Here is an 18,876-nt window from a genome sequence, read left to right on the forward strand (position 1 = left end):
CCCTCATTGAGAAGTTTCTTCTCAAATTTAAGTGGAACCTCTTGTGTTCCAGTTTGTACCCGTTGCTCCTTGTCCTATCGTTTGTTGTCACTGAGAAGAGCCTGGCTCCATCCTCGTGACATTCACCCTTTATATATTTATAAACATGAATGAGATGACCCCTCAGTCTCTTCTCCAAGCTAAAGAGCCCCAGCTCCCTCAGCCATTCCTCATAAGGGAGATGCTCCACTCCCTTCATCATCTTCGTTGCCCTGCGCTGGACTCTCTCCAGCAGTTCCTTGTCCTTCTGGAACTGAGGGGCCCAGAACTGGACACAATATTCCAGATGCATACATACTACATAAATGTGCGCTAAACTCTGAAGTATGACGGTATATAATTTTCTTGCCGTGTGAGCGATGACACACGCACACACACGTGTAGGTGTGCAATACACACCCGTGGGTCTCTCCCGAGGCGGTCTCTCGGCGCACCAACCCGCCACCCGCGGGTGCCGCCGCCACCGCCCCCACCCCGCTCCGCCGCCAGGGCCGCGCCCGCGTTGCCCGCGCTGCCGCAGCGCGGGGCGGAGCGGAGCTGAGCGGGACGGCGCTGCGGGACGGGCTCCCGCCGCCTGCCGGCCGCCGCCCCGCCCCCGCCCGCCGAGGCCCGCAGCGGCGGTGCCGCAAGGCGCGCAGGCAGCGCGGGGTGCGCGGCGCGGCGGGGGCTGCGGCAGGGGCGCCCCGAGCGGCCCCTCTCCCCTCCCGGGAGCCGGGCGGCGCCGAACAAAGGGCCGGAGCGCGGCTCCGCCGCTGCGGGAGAGCGCGGGCGCAGGGGCCGCCCCTGCCGGCTTGTCCCCCCCGCCCCGGGGGGAGGCGCCCGGCGCGGCGCGGGGACCGGCCCGCGGGGGAGCCGGCCGGGATTGGCTCGGCCCAGTGCGAGCCGAAGGTGCTGGGGGAAGGCATCTGCAGCGCAGGCGATTTCGCCCGCTGTGCGTAAGGGGGGTGGAGGGCTCTCCCTTGCGGGTGGTTTGGGTTTTGTTCTTCCTTTTTTTTCTTTTTCTTTTTCTTTTTTTTTTTTTTTTTTTTCACGGATCATGGCCACAGCAGCGGAGCCGTGATGTCCCCGGGAGCAGCCCCACTGCTGCAATGCTGCCCGCAGCAGCCTTAGCGAGGGGAGGCGTTTGAGCGGCGGCCGGCAGCCGCGCACCCTCCCCGCGGCAGCACCGCCGCCTTTCTCTTCCCGCCGCCCGCGCCCCGTGCGCCCAGACCGGCGGGAAAGGGGCTTCGCCGCCCGCCCAGTGCACCCCGCGTCGCCCGCAAACAGGGCTTTAAATTAATAATAATACCTCACCAAGCCATAAAGGCGAGAGGGAGAGCAGAGCCGTGTACAACATGGCCACTCTGCTGCGGAAGATCGGGCTGATCCGGCTGCACAACCGGGACACGGAGGACCCCAAGCACCACCACCGCAGCAGCAGCCAGCAGGGCTCCTCGCTCAGAGGCAGGGGCAACCAGAAGAACAGCAGCAACAAGCCGCAGCCGCAGGGCCCCCCCGGTGGCGGCGGCGGCTGCAGCAGCAGCAGCAGCGAGAGCAGCCCCGGGGGCCACAAGAACAAGAAGGCGCCGGAGTTCGCCAAGCAGCCCCCGCAGCCGCGGTCAGGCGGCGGCAGGGAGAAGCCGCGGGAGGCGGCCAGGGAGCCCGGCGCCGGCAAAGAGGCGGCGCAGCGGCCTGGCCCCGGTGCCGGCTCCGGGTGCGGGTCGGGGCCGGCGCCGCTGGTGCCGCTGCCGTCGGGGTCGGGGCCGCTGGCGCCCGCGGGCCGGCAGCAGCACTGCACGCAGGTGCGGACCCGGCGGCTGATGAAGGAGCTGCAGGACATCGCGCGGCTCAGCGACCGCTTCATCTCGGTGGAGCTGGTGGACGAGAGCCTCTTCGACTGGAACGTGAAGCTGCACCAGGTGGACAAGGACTCGGTGCTGTGGCAGGACATGAAGGAGACCAACACGGAGTACATCCTGCTCAACCTCACCTTCCCCGACAACTTCCCCTTCTCGCCGCCTTTCATGAGGGTGCTTAGCCCCCGCCTGGAGAACGGCTACGTCCTCGACGGCGGAGCCATCTGCATGGAGCTGCTCACCCCCCGCGGCTGGTCCAGCGCCTACACCGTGGAGGCTGTCATGAGGCAGTTTGCGGCCAGCTTGGTCAAGGGGCAGGTAGGGGGTCCTCGGGCTCGCACTCTGCGTGCGTGTGGCAGGGGGGGTGTGTCTGTGCACGTGTTGGGATCGGAACCCCAAAGGGCGATGGGTCACGCCATGCCTGTGGCTGACCTTGACCAGGCCTGTGTGACAGGTGTCCCCCGAGGAGCTGGCATCACTGGTGGGAAGGAGGCGGGGACACGTGTGTTATACTTTGAGGTCCCTTCTCAGGCAGGTGCAAAAGAGGTATGAGGCAGCCCGGAGGGGCAAGGAGCACATGCGTCCATCGTGTCCTCCCGCGTGTCTTTTGTCCCAGTGCTTGGCTCTTCTGCATGTGGCACCCAGACGTCGTGCCTGTTGCCCCACAGCCAAAGGGCATCTTCACGTTCCAGTCAGGTTTGGGATTCGAGTCCTCTGCCTCCTGCCCTTCACCAGCTAGTCAGCCATACTTGCTGGTCTGCTGCTGGCGTAGGGCGAGATGCTGGAGCTGCAGCCCCCAGGTCTTTGTCTGGTGCTGTCCTGCATAGCATCCCTCGGGGGAGAAGAGGCGACCCCCATGCTCCCAGCTTTGGGTCTTGGCACACAGGACAGAGGTGTGGCGTGGGGTCACATCTGGAATTGCAGCCTGAGCTGCTGACAAAGTTGTGCCAGTTTAAAATCTCCCTGCTTGAAAGGAACAAGTAATTTCAGGCCCGTATTGCAGGTACAGCAGCAGGATGGTTCCTGCCAGCTCTCCCCTCTGGAGGAGCTGCCTGGCTCCCGGGGCAGAGGATCTCGTCTGAGCTGAATGCATTTTTTACTTCTTTTTTTTTTTTTTCTTTCTCCTCTGCAGAATATGCTTAGAAGTATTTTATAGGTCATTTTTAATAAATGGGTACATGTTGCTGGTGGAACTCATGGCCAGTCCTTTATGGTGATTGTAGTGGGCAATATTGACATGGCTGTGACAGGGTGATTTTCCTGTTCACTTCGATAATGCCCTTGAACCACAGGGACATGCACATCTGTCAGTAAATGATGCTAAGTAACTTCTTAAATTCATATCTTGGCAAGGGGAGGGGGGAAGACTAAATAATACCATATTTTTCATTTGCTTAAAAATGAGGTTATTCCTGTTTGCCTCTATGGAACTGCTTGCATGAGCAGAAGTAAAAGCTTGGTTTCTCTTAAGACTGAAAATTAACTTTGATTATTTAATGGACTCTTCTGTAAGTGGCTTTTCCTCCTTTCTCTCTGTTTGGTTTGGGCCTGCTGCTCCTTTTTTTAGTCAGTATTTTTCTCTGCACTTCCTTTGAAGAGGTCAAATTTCTGAGGTCACCTTGGAATATGAAAAACATCTACCAGAAAAAGAGCGCCTTAATTTACATTGAGCCTGGGTTATGTTGAAGTTCTATAGCTACTCTTACCACTTCTGACTATTTGTTGACCCACCTCTTTGTATAGAGACCATGCTTTTTATTATTTTAAACAAGAGTTTAGAAGGGCAACGATAAATTCTTTCTTTTTATAATAATAATTAAGCATCTTTCTGTAGTATTGAATGTTGAATGTAAAATGGTTAAATTAAGATTTACTGCAATCATAAAATGGCTCAGTGAAGAAAAGCACTAAATTGTTTTACTAGTAATAAATATTAAGCTAGATAATCGGACAATTTTCTTCCCTAAACCACTTAAGAGATTTCCAGAAAGCAGTAGTAATTTCTGATAACAGAGGATGTTTATGTGTGCATCATTAGTAAACACATTAAAAATGCAAGAGTTTCAATAAAAGTCTTCCAGAAGTTTACAAAGTTTATTATAGAAAAAGAGAATGCGTGTGGGATTAAAAAAAAAAAAAAAAAAGGCAGAACTAAATTGCTTCCAGTAATTTAGTAGTTAAGTAGGTGTAATGTGCACATTTCAGGGTCTTAGATCATTCATTCCAAATGGAAAGGTTAATAGGTAATATGACAATAAATTCAGTTTCTGGGTTACAGAGGTGTAGCCTGTGGTGGGTTGCCAGTCTGTCATCCCGGCCGGGCTCTGTGTCACGGGAGCCACGTTTCTGTAATCGCACTCCCCTCGTTATGTAATCTCAACTCCATTGCATAATAGAGCTCAAAATACAACTGGCACTCCCCTATCCCAGTTTCATTTTTCAGTTTACAGGTAATCTACTTTTGGCTGTATTTTTTTTTTTTTTTTTAATGGGAATAGAGCCACTGGAGCATTGAGAGCTGAGGCGCCACATTTCCCGGAGCTGCAGGGCTGGTTTTGGGTAGCTCTTGCCGTGCTGTGGGTCCTCTCGATGCCTGCAAGGAGCTGTCCTAAACAGTGATGGCTTGCACCAGGTTAATTGTCTAATTCCTGTAAGCAGCCTGCACTCTGCAGTAGCATGAAATATTCAGCATGCTTGCTATTAATCAGAAAGGCTGGAAGGGTGAGGTTGGTTCTCCACCGCCTCAAAACACGAGCAAATGGCAGCAGCCGTGATGCCGAGAGGGAGACCTGGCGCTGCCGGCGGGTATTCGGGGGCTTCCAGAGAAATGTCGCTGGTTCGCAGCGCCGTGATTTACCGTGACATCACTGTGAGTCCTGGAGGCTGTGACGCACCCGGGAGGGAGCGCCTGGCTGGTGTGGGCGCCGGGGTGGGCAGGACCGAGCGTCCCGCCAGCGTACGTGCCTCCTTTTGGCAACTCCAGTGGTAAAACCGAGGCGGCTGATTTCATTCAGTGTTTCTCATCGGTCCCGTTTTGCCGGGCGAACTGTGACGCTGCCGTTCTCTGCCAGTTCTTCAGAGGGGAACGTGGCGCTTCTTGGTCTGTTTTGTCAGAGCTAATAGTAACCTGTGAATATATATATAACCTTCATTTTTATGACAAAGTGATCAAAAAGCAGACTAACACGGAAAATACATTCTCAGGCAGTCAAGATTCTTGACAAATTCATATTTTTTAAAAATGAATTTGACAGACCTTTTAGCAGAATAAAAGAAAAATGGAGAGGAGTCATTCTGACATCTCGCAGGTAAAACATTTGACTCGGGAGTTACGTCTGTAAGGTGACATGAGTGTGCAACACAGAAGTCAAGAGGTAGCACATTTCTGTTACTTTTCAGCATTGCCCTTGTATGCAGGGAAACCTGGGCCCAGGTTCCCAAACCGAAGCATGCCTGCTGGGGGCTGGGTTTCAAAGCAGGATGGCTGTTTCTCCAGATTTCACCAAGCAGGCCTCAGGTGACCTTGCCTAAGAGATATCTTACCTTATGGGATGCATACCCTTGCTTCCTAGGTCAAATCTGGTATTGCGTTTTTAGATATTTTTAAGTTTAAAATGGAAGAGAGGCAAATTGTGTTTGAATTAAACAATTCAACAGTCCCAATCTATGTGGTGTTGTTTTGTTGTTTTTTTTTTTCCCCCGTTTTCAAGAAAAAAATGTTAATTAGCAAACAAGTTGGGGTTTGTTTGGTTGGTTGCTTCAGCTGTTCAGCTGAGAAAATCAATTATTCACACAGCTCTACTCAGTATCTTGAGGGGAACTCTCAGTACATCAAAGGCCCAAGACTGTTTATCTGTCTGGGATCCAAAATCTTATTTTAAAAAAAGCTTGGTGTTCTTCTTAACTCAGCTGTAGCCTTGGTTTTAAGGAGATGACTTTGTACTTGCTTCCTGCACAATCAGCTGGTCGCTGGCTCCCATCATCACGGGGGAAAGCTTGGCCCTGCCACGCTGGAGAAATGGTAGCCGTGATTTGGGGTGCCAGCCAAGGAGGTGGGGTGATGCTAACGAAATAATGTAAATACCCGTTGTTTGTTCTCCTGGAGGCAACTGCTCGACGTGCTTGTCTAGACAGAACGTACCATGTCTGTCTGTCTATCCAATATGTGGGAGTGGCCCGCTGAGCATTATTCCCTCTGAGCAGCACCCGTTAAAAGGGCTTATTGATAAATTAAGAGGCAGAGATTTTAAAATGTTAATAACTGAAGGAAGGAAGGAATGGGGCACAGCATGGGTGGTAGGAGTGCGATGGAACAGCGGGGGGTCCATCGTGGCTCTCCCGAGGGACGCACATGGCTGGGGCCTGTGCCCTTGTGTCAGGGAGGAGCCGTCTCCGTCGTCCAAAAACACAGTGGATGATGTGGTCCCAAATGGAAAGGAGCAAGCTCTATCCAAAAGCGAAAGAGGATTTTGCGTCCTGTAACAGATGTGTCGTTTATCACCAGAGACTAACAATTTGGTGCTGTTTTGGGAGGTGTTTAAGAGAGGACAAAGCTATGTGTGCCAATGTCCAAATAATGCATCAGGAATTTTTACTTATTTATTTATTTAATTTATTAATTTATATATATATTTTTTGAGAACAACTAATACAACTGCACGCGATGCCTCAGGGACTTTGGGTTTTAGCTTGCAATAGTGTTGACCAGTAGCAGCATTGTCCTCCTTTTTGTGAGTCCCTCAGTCTCTCCGTGGAGGCTGAGACAGGACTGCCAGCCAAAGGCAGGTAAATGCCGACTCTGCAGATTATGTCACGGAAAAAGTTCTTCATTTTGAGGAGAATACTCCCTTACTCCTCCAGTGAATAGAAGGAGCATAAAAATTTTGTCAGGACGTAATAAAATAGGAATGAGGAACCCGTAGTTACGAGTACTCTTGCTGTCCTGGGCTTCTATATAATGATCTAAATCCAAACCAAAATATAACGTGTAATTAAGGTTTCATTTTCTACAGGAAAATTTCCTGAATTCAAGTAAAAGTTGCTGGTATATAGCACTTTCATCCCTCCTATTGTAATATTAGAAATACCTCAGTGGAATCCCATTAGTTTGCTTCAAGAGGTATGTGCTGACTTCTACCAGATTGAAACAGAAGAAATTGGCTTATTTTATGAAAAACAGATACAGAAGGTAGCAGTTAATCATAGTCTAAATTACTCCTTCTTCATCCTTTCAAACAAAAGTATGAGTGAGCAGATGGGATTTGTGTGGCGTCCAGGAGGTCAGCAGACTCCAGGTCTTTCAAATACGTATAGCAGAAATTAATTGCAAATCCATGGGTTTTCGTACTCCAGATGATGGGTTTGAGGACTGTAGCCATGAATAAACCACCTAATCTCAAAGACTGCAGAAATATATAGAGAACACTGTGGTCTGTGAATTATTTGGGGCCATTGTATCGTATTTGGGCCTTGAAAAAATAAAACGGGCTTGCTTTTTGCTTTCGATTAGTTGCCTGAGCAAATGATGCCAGTTACCATAAAGGGAAGAAATGTTACTTTAGGTCCATGGTTGAAAAACACGTCATCTCATATACAAAGATTACAGATGAGACAAAGAATGTATTATGTGGCTTGTTCCCCATGAAAGGTACAAATGCTGGGCCAAAGAGGTAACGAATATTGTTTAGCTGCAGACAAAAATCATATATATTTGCCTTATAAGATTTCTCTTTTATTGTGATTGAGAAACCCAGGATTTTCAAGCTGAAGTTTAAGTGGGAGCACATACATTTTCTATGTTGAGATGCTGGGACTGATGAATGGGCTGGAAAAAACATTGTTCATGTGTACTCTGATATATTGCTGTTCTGACTATCCACTATTATTATGCAAATATATTCTGCTGAAAGGAATGAAGACAGGGATGCCAGCTCATTGAATTAGGAGGCTCTTTTAAAAAGCAGGGGGATCATAATCTCCATTTTACCCCTTCAAAGCATAAAAAGGAAAATTTTAAAATATTTTCAGCTATTATGCTTAGTGTTAGAATAGTCATCAAATAAGTTAAATCACTAAATTGAAACAAACTGCTTATTTTAAAACATGCTTTTATGGCAGGAAGAACTAATTCTTCCTGGCAATACTTGACTGATTTCCTAAATAAGAATTTAAAAGAATTGCTGCTTTGGATCATAGGAAAATTGAATTTGCTCAAAGAGCAAGATTCTTCTTCCCTGATTTATGAAAGAAGTCCTCGTTTTCTTCAGTGAAAGTGTTCAGGTAGAGAGAACTGTAGAGCATTTGGGTGTTTTGTCAGACACTTTGTTGAAGAACTGTATTTTTTCAGATGCAAAAAGCTTAGTCCCAAGGGGTGACATGTCCTCCTGGGGGAGTAACCTAGATGACCCACTTTCTATTGTGAGGAAGATTTACTCTTCCTTATACAGACTAGCCTTTAAAATATGCAGATTTCCTGGCATCTACACAATGCCCAGGGATTTCCATGCATGACCAGACACTTCTGTATCTAAGTAATTCTGATCCTCGTATCATGGGAGTCTTATTGCGAGGTGTGATCCAAGGCACGTCCCCCAAGTGGGGCATCTGCTCTCACAAAGTGGGGCATTGGTTAAGTAAGGTAATATTAGCTGCATTTCTTTTTCCCATCTAAGCTCCTTTGGGCTGATGAGAGACAATATTGGCATATTCAGTCTTTCACATGCAGCCTCCAGTTTACAAATTATCTTCTCCTGTAGCTGTCAGAAAAGGTAACGCTGACATGAGGCACGAAGGAAGATGGGAGGATGGAAGGATTGCCAGGTGCAATTACTCTGTGGTTAAACAGTGAGAACTGCAGGGACTGCAGTGATTATGCTGTCTGAATGGCTCAAAGTATATGTTAAATTTAACGTGCGCAGGATCTGGTTGTCTCACTCGTAAATGGAATAACAAGTTTCTGTTAAATCTCATAGTATTTTTTTTAAAGCATGTGGCCTGGGGCTGGTCTGACACCTGCTTCAGTCCTGCTTCACAAAGTCATTGCTAAAGGATGCTGAGCACCCCACAACATTAGTATTTGGCTGGAAATGGTGGCAATTGGGTAGATCCTGGAAGTTGCCAGACAAGCTGCACGGGAAGGTGATGGTTCTGTTACCTAACCCAGCTGCCAGTGAAACAAACTAGCGCTGCATTGGGAACTGGAAGAGCATAAGCCAGGGAGAAACGTAGATGTCCTTTGATGAAAATGAATTTGCAGTCCTTATTGGCCTGCATGGAACAGGTAACTGGGCACCACACTTAAGACATTTTTATCTGCTTCATGATTTTGTGCATGTTGTTGAAACTGATGATCGTCATTGATTTAATCCTCTTCTGTGCAGGCTCTCCAGAACCCCTGGAACTTCTGCAGTGACTCCTTCATAGAGTTACAAATCAGTCACAGTCCCAAATCTGTATTCAAAGACGAGTGAAAGTAAATCTGAGGAAGGAGGAGTAAGCCTGCATTATGAAATGTCCTGGAGCTCAGATGCTTCTCATAGCCAAGCTTTATGAGCTGTGGAATGACTAGATATTTCTCCTGTTTCTGGGTTTGCCTTACAAATGGTAAGAACTCCCCAGATGCAGTAAGAAGTAAGGCTTATTTCCATAATATATGCCCATTAAAAAAACTGAAACATCACAAAGAAGAGGAAATTTGTTACTGATTTTTAAATTTTTCTGTGAATTTCTGTAAATGTCAAATTTTCTACAAATTTGTCCATATTATTTCTATTGAAATATACATCGTATTGAAGTGTTCTGTAATTATTGGAGGGGAGGTTATTTCACAGTTAGAGCACTTAGGCTGAGGACAAGTCATCTGAGTTTAGCCTTCAGGTTTTGGCACTGACTTCAGGTGCAGTCATGGGCAAGTCATACAACTTCACTATATTCCTCTTTCCCACCTGTAAAGTACAGATAACCTTTCCAAAGGTCATTTGAGGACATGTACTTAAAGGACTCAGAAGTGGGTGTTCTATGAGTAGGTGTCCATGTGCATCAGTATGAAGCATGTCATAGTGAAGAGACTGACACATTTGTGTAAATAGCAGGGGAAAAAAGCTCATCGGTTTGTGACTCTAATCTTACTGAATTTGGCCATAACTCAATTAAATGTTCCTAGAGGTAGTCTGCTTTTTACTCCTGTTTGTTTTGGTTTGATTTTTTTAGCATGGTGGAACTTTGGGAAATGTGGAGATAAACACTGGTGTCTGGGCTGTAGCTCCTTTGTTTTAAGAACCTGTCACAAAGAATGATTTGCTTTGCCATGGTTGGGTTTACACCCGTGGCTGTGTTTAACTTGGGTAATGTCAGGTTCCTGATGTGGAGGATCCGTGGGCTGATGCAAAGAGGGGCTGTCTTGCTCCCAGCCTTTTAACCTGGACTTACCCTCAGTAACTCTGCTGTTCCACAGAGAGGGAGTCCAGGGAACTCGGCAGAAGACTAACAGAGAAAACAACCCTTCGTCATCTAGACTAGCAGGTGCCTGTTTGATGGCAGGGGACAGGGACTATCTCTTTTGATGGAAGCCCACCATGTTGTAAGGTGGCACCTTCGGCCCTGGAGGTCCTAGAGGCACCTTCCAAGAATGTGGTCAGCTGTCAAAAAAAAAGGGAAAGGTGAGGAAGAGCAGCACACTGCTCAGTGGCTGTCAAACAGGGATTGGGACTCTAAGTGTTCGTATCGATTAAGAGCTATTTGCACCAGGCTGAACACAGACAAGTGAGTGTTAGTAATTACTCAGCTGGAACTTAGATTTCTTTTTCCTGGACAAAGAACAGTCACACTCCCAGAAGGAACAATTTACAGGACGCTTTAAAGCCAGAACTTGGTGGGTTTTCCCTTCTTTGTATAGATTATTCTTAAAAAGGAGACCAAAAAAGGCGTGGAAATATTGCTTCAGAAATAACACATTTGCAGGAAAACATCCTATTTTTAATTAACTTATGCTGCAACATTAACAGTAATTGTCTGCAGAATTTTCTATACTGCTTTCTTTTAGCTATAGCTAATAATTACATATAGTGCAATATAGATTCTGTGCAGTTTTGAGGCATGGTTGATTAACTCTGCCTCATCACTCCTTGAAGGAAAAAATTACAAACCATGTAACTGGGAGGAGAGACTGTGTATATTGCACTCTAGCAATGATGTGACATATTGCAATCATTGCACTGAGAGCATGACAGTAGCTCACTTCAGCGTTGCTATACTTTTGAATGCTTCCCTAAAGCCAGTGGAAATATTTTTCTCTGAAAACATGTTTAAATATTCTAGAATAAGACTGGTTCAGGCTTAAGCACTGTACTGCTCTTATTTATCAGAAAATATTTGAGTATGTTTGCATAGTATGCAGCTTGGAACAGTTGGGGCCCAAAGCCATTAGTCACTGGCACATTAGTGGAACACGTTATGTACTGGAGACTCATAGTGTGCTCCACCTCTTAGAAAATCCACAGGTTTTGCATCATCCATGGAGAAGCCTGGGACAACAGACTTGGAGAACGGGTATATCCTTGTGGGTCTCCTTCCTGTCCTTGGAGGGGTCACCACAGATGCAGTGGGTGGCACAGTAACTTCTTACAGTCTTTTGTTTACCTCTCTAAACCTCTTGCTTGTTTTCCGCCGCTTGACGTTTACCTAGAAGTGGGTTACTAGAGCCTGCTGTAGAGATCTCTTAAGAGGTGGAGAAAATTAAATCGTGCCCATGCACCCTTGTGCTGGCTTAACTGATGGGCCACGTTTAGCCCCATGCAAGGAAGCCAGGTATGATTTGCCTTTGGAAGACCAACCTTGAGATATTTGCATATCCAGGATTAATGAAAGGAACGCAGGGCCGAAGAGTTTGCATTAAGACCAGTGCTAACAACCCGAAGGCTTGCCTGCTTCTATTAGCTGTGTACTGTTTACAATGAATACAACCTTTTGTTAATCAGGCCAGGAAAAAAAGTCTGGATGTGCCGGAAGGTTTTGCTGTGGCATCACAGGGACCTGTAGTGCAGGGCCTTAGGCTGTTTCCAGAACAACCTCAGTCCTGTAAGGGCTGATGACTGCATGCAATAAATCTCTGAAAATGTAGGACCTAGTAACACAGGGGCTTTGATCAAGAGAGAACCAAGCACAATCTTGAAGGATTCAGGACCTGGCTATGCAGTGCCATGGCTGACCTGTGTTGGCAGTTCAGCTCCAAGTATCTGAATTGGACTTGGAGACCTACATAGATCTCTTCCAGCCAGTAATTGGTGACTGTATGATCCTGTGAAGGGCCGGCCACCATTATGTAGATCTGTCCTCCCAGGTACAGCCCACAAGCACACCTGACGCTATGTGCTATGCCAGAACTGTTGGGTTTTGGTCTAGGACCTACTGTAGCTGGTATGACAAGGGAGATAAATCCGTTCATCACCGCCAGAGAAATCTGCTTGAGGCCATACTGATTCTGGAAGTACCAGGAGAAATGTCAGGACTGTTTTTCATAACACACGGGCCAGACGTGGGCAGATTCATGGTTGTCATGGGATTACAGGGCTAAAGAGCTTCAGGCTTCATATTTGGTATCTCTGTGTGTGACTTAACTCTGCCTTCGGACCACTTCATGTTACGGGGTTGTCGGGGAAGAAAAGATATGGCACATTGCTGATAATGATATTGAAGGACTTTAAAGAGCTACTAGATGTTGAGTTTAATGTTTTTGAGGATGTGCCTCAGTGTCACATAGCGCTCTTGATGGGAGGACATGCAAACGCATTCATGATTGTGGAAGAACATGGAGACCACTGCGGCATCACTGAGAAGCAGAAAAGCTCCCAGATTTGCCCAGAGTGGCCTGTCAATTTGGGTGCCGATCACATGCGAGATTTACTTTGGGTCTTTTGCTGGATGTGGTGGCAGGGAGCAGTCCCAAGTAAGGCCAGGTTTCCTGAGGAGGCCACCCCACAGCAGACTGCTCCAGGAGGCCCTTCTCCTAGCAGTTATCAGGGTTGTAGACTGGATCCTTATCGGGTGTTTGTTCAAACTCATTAGTTTGATTAACCGATGAGTAGCATGCAATTGCCTGCCACAGGGGCACAAGTGGGGTGCAGGCCGAGCGCAGCCCGTGTCCCCCTGCATTTCAGCGTGGCTGCGCAAAACAGTTGGATGTCGTGGCATTGCTTTCACCTTTCCTGTGTTTCTAGCTTGGTAAAGTTATATCTTGATAAGTACGTGAAGTCACAGCAGATGGCAAAATCTGAAATGTTCTCTCCAGCTTTTTGTTTTAATTAGGTTTTCAGTCATCTCTTTATGAAAAGCACTCTGCGAGTGTTTGAAAGTATTGCAGTGAGCTCTCGGTATGACTTCTCAGAGCTAAAGTCGACAGTAATATCTTTATGAAAGGCTTTATTGGGTTTTCTCTGTTGTTTTTAATCTTCTGTGGAATGTTTTGATCTTGTTCAGATATTGGTTTGATATCTTCTATTGATTCGGTGCTGGACACACCAAAACACTGGCTGTGCAAATGACTTGTATTCCTTACCACGGCAGTGCTGACGTGCGTGGTTTAGAGGTTGGTGCAGATGCAGTTGTGCACAGTTGAGCTATGGCCAGCACTCTATTTGCATACTGTATTTACCATATTTATCCTTACAGAATGCAGTAGCTCGTAGTCTCCTGACCAGAGTTAAAATTACTGCATGTTTAAGTAGCATGCAATCTGAAAATAAACTGTAGTGAGAACTGGTAACAGTGCTTGTTAAAATGTTTGACACTTTCTTTTATAGTTGCTTGCAAAATGCCATTTTTTAGTTAAACTTGGGAAGAGTTTTGTGGGAATTCCAAAAAGGTAAAAATCATTAAGACAGTAGATACGACTCAAGTATAGACACAAAAGCATCTTGAGTGCGTTGATTGAAATTCCACCCTTCTTTCTTTTTACCTCAGATTTACTTGAGGCACGGAAAAGGGAAACTTTCAGTCCAGGAGGTTAAATTTTATCGAAATTATAAACACCTGGCAGGATATTAGTTAATAAGAGACAGTGCTGACCATGCCACCCATAGTTTCTGTATAAACATAGAAATGCATGGACTACAGTGGGGTACAATTATCTGGTCTTTGATGATGCAGTTTACGTAGAACCTGCATATGGTACCAGAATGCATTTTAGAAGTGGATCTGGTGATACTTTAATAACAAAGAAGTACGAGAATAAACTCATGGGACGATGCTCATTTGATCTGTTGTGGCTCCAGTAACATTTAAGATGATGTGATGATATTCACCACGTTATGGCAACACCAAAGAATTCTTATTATCCCTGTTTGAAAGCAGTAAGTAGCTGACACTGAACAGGAGTGGTAGCTGTTCTCAATGCAAAGGCCCTATTTCTATGTATAGATTGTTATTAATACTTGGATAAAGCTGCAGAAGGCATGGATCACAATTCACAAAGGTATCACACAATTCAGAAAGGTATCAGAGCCTTAAGTGATTAAAAAAACATATGTATAAAACAAGACATGGGAAATAGACAATCCAGAAATTAAGTAGTGGAGTAAGTTTATATTTACTTTCAAAAGTATTTAATTGGTGACATTTTGAGGACAGCATATCTTGTGCTGACTTCATCTTCTATTGCACTTTGCTTTATCTTTCCCTATGTTTCTCTAAGCATGCTTCCAACAAAAGCTCAGATTAGGAAGAAAATACAAAACGTATTTTGTAAGAGCAAACATATGTAAGATAATTAGTCAGTGAGATTTTAAAAATGTTACTCAGTTTTATGTAAGTATTCCTTTTTCAAAACTAAAAATGAATAATTTTTAAGAAAATTTACTAGCAGGGTTAAATTGAGTACCATTCAGATCATCCTTATTTGGGAAATATTAATTACCAAATTAGTATGCGGATGGCAAGGGTGTCTCGCTGTTTAGTCTATCAAGGGGTATTTAAAGAGGAAAAACATTGCCAGTCTGTAAATGGCGACTAGGGAGAAAGGCGAGGAAAAGCATCGAAAGGTAAAAAAGCTATTTTTGTGAAAACCAAATGGGTATAAATTGTCTGTGAGTAAATCAAGGTGGGAATTAGAGGCCATTCTTAATCTTTAGTTAAGGTAGACTCTGAAAGAGAAGTCAAATCGCACAGAAAAACGAGTTATTAAAAAAGGAGTAGGAAACAGCTTTTTTATCTTGTGTGTCCATAGTTTTGTTATAATAACAGTGGTGCTGAACACAAAAGCATATCTGTGCAATACTGTGACAGCTTTCTAGAATGAAATGATTTGTCCACACTGCAGAGTAATCCTGCCCATTTTAGTCTGTAAAAATAACTTTGATACTCTGAGGACACACTTTTTTTTTTTCCCCCTTTTTTTTCTTTTTCCTTCCATATACCTGGTTATTTTCTCAGTATGATTTGTTGCATGTGACAATTTTTGCTTTAAATTCCAAATCACGGGAGTCAAAAGATGCAGCCTGATGCACCATTTTGAGGAAAAAAAAAATGAAAAAATGAGAACATAGTAACTTGGTTCTTAATAATTGTAACACTGTAATATGATATCTGCTCATCAAATACCATTTACTCTTAAAAAGGCTTCCGGTGCAGTTTATCAAAGTTATTAAAATTATTAAACCTGTGACTTTAATAAACTTCTATTTTGTGACAAATCCAATAGGCATAAATATTTTAAATGGTATTATTGCTGTAGAGTGGAACAAATTTGCAGCTAAATTTCTTTCTTGTGTCTCTGTTAGTTGGTAATTGACATGGACCCATGTGAAAAATAAGGTAAGCTATTAATAAGTCAGTAAATGTCTCTGCTGCCAAACAAGGATTTGAAATTATATACTGGTGTGCATGTAGAGGTAATATTTAATTACAAAATAATAAAGATGCAGTATATTTAAATGAGTATATTTTTATCTATTATCAAGCTTGTCATGAAAGGATAATAAACAGATCAGGTTTTTTTTTCAGGTAGGTTTGAAGTGGGTTGGTTTAAAGGTGCTCCTGCCTTTAAAAACTGCCAGAGCTATTAGTTTCTCATGGGTCTGATTATCAGAAGAAAAACGGAGTGTGTTTGCTGGGATGGATGTATTTTTTCATGGCGTTCTGAGTGAGCAGCGGGAGGCGAGGGGTGAGACAAGGGGAGCTCTGAGACGTAGCACTCAGAAACTCCCCGCTTTTGTGGTGGTTCCCCAGGGTCACCCACTGCGTGATATCCACACCTCAGACTGTATTACGAGCACGGCATGAAAATTAGTTTGAAAGCTCTTTGTGTACCCCCAGCCCTGAGCTGGTGCCCCGGCAGCGGCTGCAGCAGCCGCTCTCCTGCACACACAGACACTGGGCCGGGGGGAGGCCAGGGGCATGTTAGGGAGCTCATTCCTCTCCTGTGGCTGAAAAGGGCCAGGGGGACACCCACAAAACCTGCCTGTCCCCAGGCAGGGCCCCGCCATGCTGAGGTGCCGTTCCTGTGGCGTGTCGCTGTGCTCCATGCCATCCCTGTCTGCACCCCTGACCAGGCCGTGCCGTCCCTGTCTGCACCCTTGACCAGGCCGCGGGGCATGAGGATCTGCCCACCAAATGCTTTATGGCAGAGGTCCCTTGGTTTGTTTGCAGGGGTCCCCGTGGCCCAGAAGGGGAAGCGAGCCGGGTGGCACAGCCACAGCAGCAGCCGCTGGTTGCTGCAGGCAGGGCAGCCTGCCAGCACAGGGGCTCTCTGGGAAGAAATAGCCCAGCAGATGTCTTTTTTTTTTTACTTCACTGCATATCATTTTCAGTCATCTCTAATAATGCATTTGTCTGGCCCAGTTTGGGAACTCCGCTTTCTGGTACCCATGAGTGAATGCCTCTTGGCCTGATGCGTTGAAAAGTTAGGCTGTGGTTTCCAGCTGCCTGTTCACGTGTTTAATGAAGGTTTTCTTTTTTTTTTTTTTGTTTGGTGCAGGGCCGTATCTGCAGAAAAGCTGGCAAATCAAAAAAATCATTCAGTCGAAAGGAAGCTGAAGCAACATTTAAGAGTTTGGTGAAGACCCATGAAAAATATGGGTGGGTCACCCCACCCGTCTCTGATGGCTGATGTTAGCAACCTGCACTTGACAAAAATGCTGAACAAAAGTACTGTGACATCTCCTCAGTGCTGTACACCGCCCATCCTTTTCTACTTCAGCTTCAGTTACATACCATGAATGTCAAGGAGACATCTAAGTTATTTATGAACAGATATGTTTACAGAGGGAGAGAAAAAAAAATGCTGTGTAGGATTATATTTCAAGACTGGAGAATGGTCATCATTGAAATCACTTGAGCGGATGCTGAGATTGCGTCATTTGCCCCCATACAGCCCACATTGTCTTCAGCTTCTTTCCATGACAGCAGCACCAAACAGCAGTACTGGAAAGTCTATCCATTGCTGCTCAGTTCATTTAAATGTAAATGAAACAGTTAATATTTAATAGGGAAGCAGTGCATTGCAGGTACATGTTTGCTGTGCTGTTTATCTTCGTCTCCTAGCAGGTCAACATAACTTGAAGATTTGTCTTTATGTGGAACTGTGGTCTGCTGTGACTAAATTTAGACCTCATTTGTGCTCTATATATGACCTTTAATTCATAAACGAAACCAGAATTCAAATGCTGAAAGGTCCTAGTGTTGATAAATTAAGTGGAATCACCCAACAGGTTACAATGTGCTATCTATGCTGATATTGTGGTGTGCTGCTCAGAAATAAACCAGTGCAGTTAGCTGAAGGTTAGGTGGTTTTTTCAAACGCATCCACGCCAGGGCTCAGTGTGGTTGGTGGCAGCAGAACCATTATTACCCTGCTGGTACCTTCTACAGTAGCATGTGGCCTGTAAGTTCTTCAAAATGGGAAAACAAATGAATGGAAATGGACAAAGCAACCTTAAAAATTATCTGCTTAATTTTAAAATGATATGCCAGTACAGAGTAAAAATTTTCAAGGCAAATGGAACATGGTTTGTAAGATGATTTGCATGACTGGAATTTTCTTTTTTATTTTCATTCAATAGACATTGTATGTACTTAGAGCCCAGTATCTGAGAAAACCCACTGATGTATATAAATGTCCTATTATTTAATCATTAAGATTTAAGTTTTCTGGTAAACAAATTGAAAAACCTTTCTAAGGGACTCCATAAAAGCTGAAGGTGATGTTTAGAATGGTATAAGAAAAGCATTAAAATTGTGGATTCCGAATGGAAGATCGTATTGGACACATGCTGAATAAAATCACCAGTATCGTTTCTGTTGCCTCAGGAATTCAATCATTTTGACCAGCTCTTGTATTCAAGGTAATATGTTTTCTGTTGTGAAATTCTGGGCACCCTATAGGTATATCTATTGTGCCAATATTTTAATTGAAAGCAGAACAGTATTGATTGTAAGAATAATTTGGAGGGGGGAAAATGTGTTTTTGTAAACACTTTCCATTATATGGCTAACACAAGACCGAATTGAAAGGGTTGACCAGTTTGTGTTACAGCAATGGGACACTGTACACAGAGTTTTGGGGTTTGGAGTTTGATTGGAACTACTCACACTGGAGAAGAACAAAAGACTAACAAAGGACAAAGGAGTTCACACACAAGAGAAGAAGCAGCAGAGTAGATATTAATGCAAAAACACTGCTCAGTTTATCTATAGTTGCTTTGCCAAGGTAGCTGTTTGTCAGCTAGATAGAGAGAAAAGCGATCAAAGCCTTCACCAAAAAGGTTATGCAGGTCAGAGCCACTCAGTGTCATGGACGTAGCTGGTTTCTGACACTTCTCATCTCCATCAGCTGCCTCTTCTCTTCCTCCTCTGACCATTTGTGGTACCCACCTGGTGTGCCTTATCTCAGTTACAAATGGAAATGCTTCATACCACAAATCTGTGCAGATCTTGCTGTGATTTTTCTCACCCTGCTTTATACTTGGAGATGATGCTGTAGTTCAGTGTATATTTGCTTTTCCCCTCAAAAGTG

General features: G+C 45.1%; 1 protein-coding gene across 1 annotated transcript; it reads left to right on the forward strand.

Annotated features, from left to right (window-relative positions):
* Positions 1-692: 692 nt before the first annotated feature.
* UBE2QL1 (ubiquitin conjugating enzyme E2 QL1) lies at positions 693-18,151 on the forward strand. The gene is made up of 2 exons (XM_082045160.1): positions 693-2,192; positions 16,840-18,151. Exons 1-2 carry the CDS (start codon positions 1,374-1,376, stop codon positions 16,969-16,971), a joined length of 951 nt encoding a protein of 316 aa, XP_081901286.1. The 5' UTR covers positions 693-1,373; the 3' UTR covers positions 16,972-18,151.
* The last annotated feature ends 725 nt before the right edge of the window (positions 18,152-18,876 follow it).

This window comes from Streptopelia decaocto, assembly GCF_964273445.1.
Source record: "Streptopelia decaocto genome assembly, chromosome: 2".
Classification (NCBI taxonomy): domain Eukaryota; kingdom Metazoa; phylum Chordata; class Aves; order Columbiformes; family Columbidae; genus Streptopelia; species Streptopelia decaocto.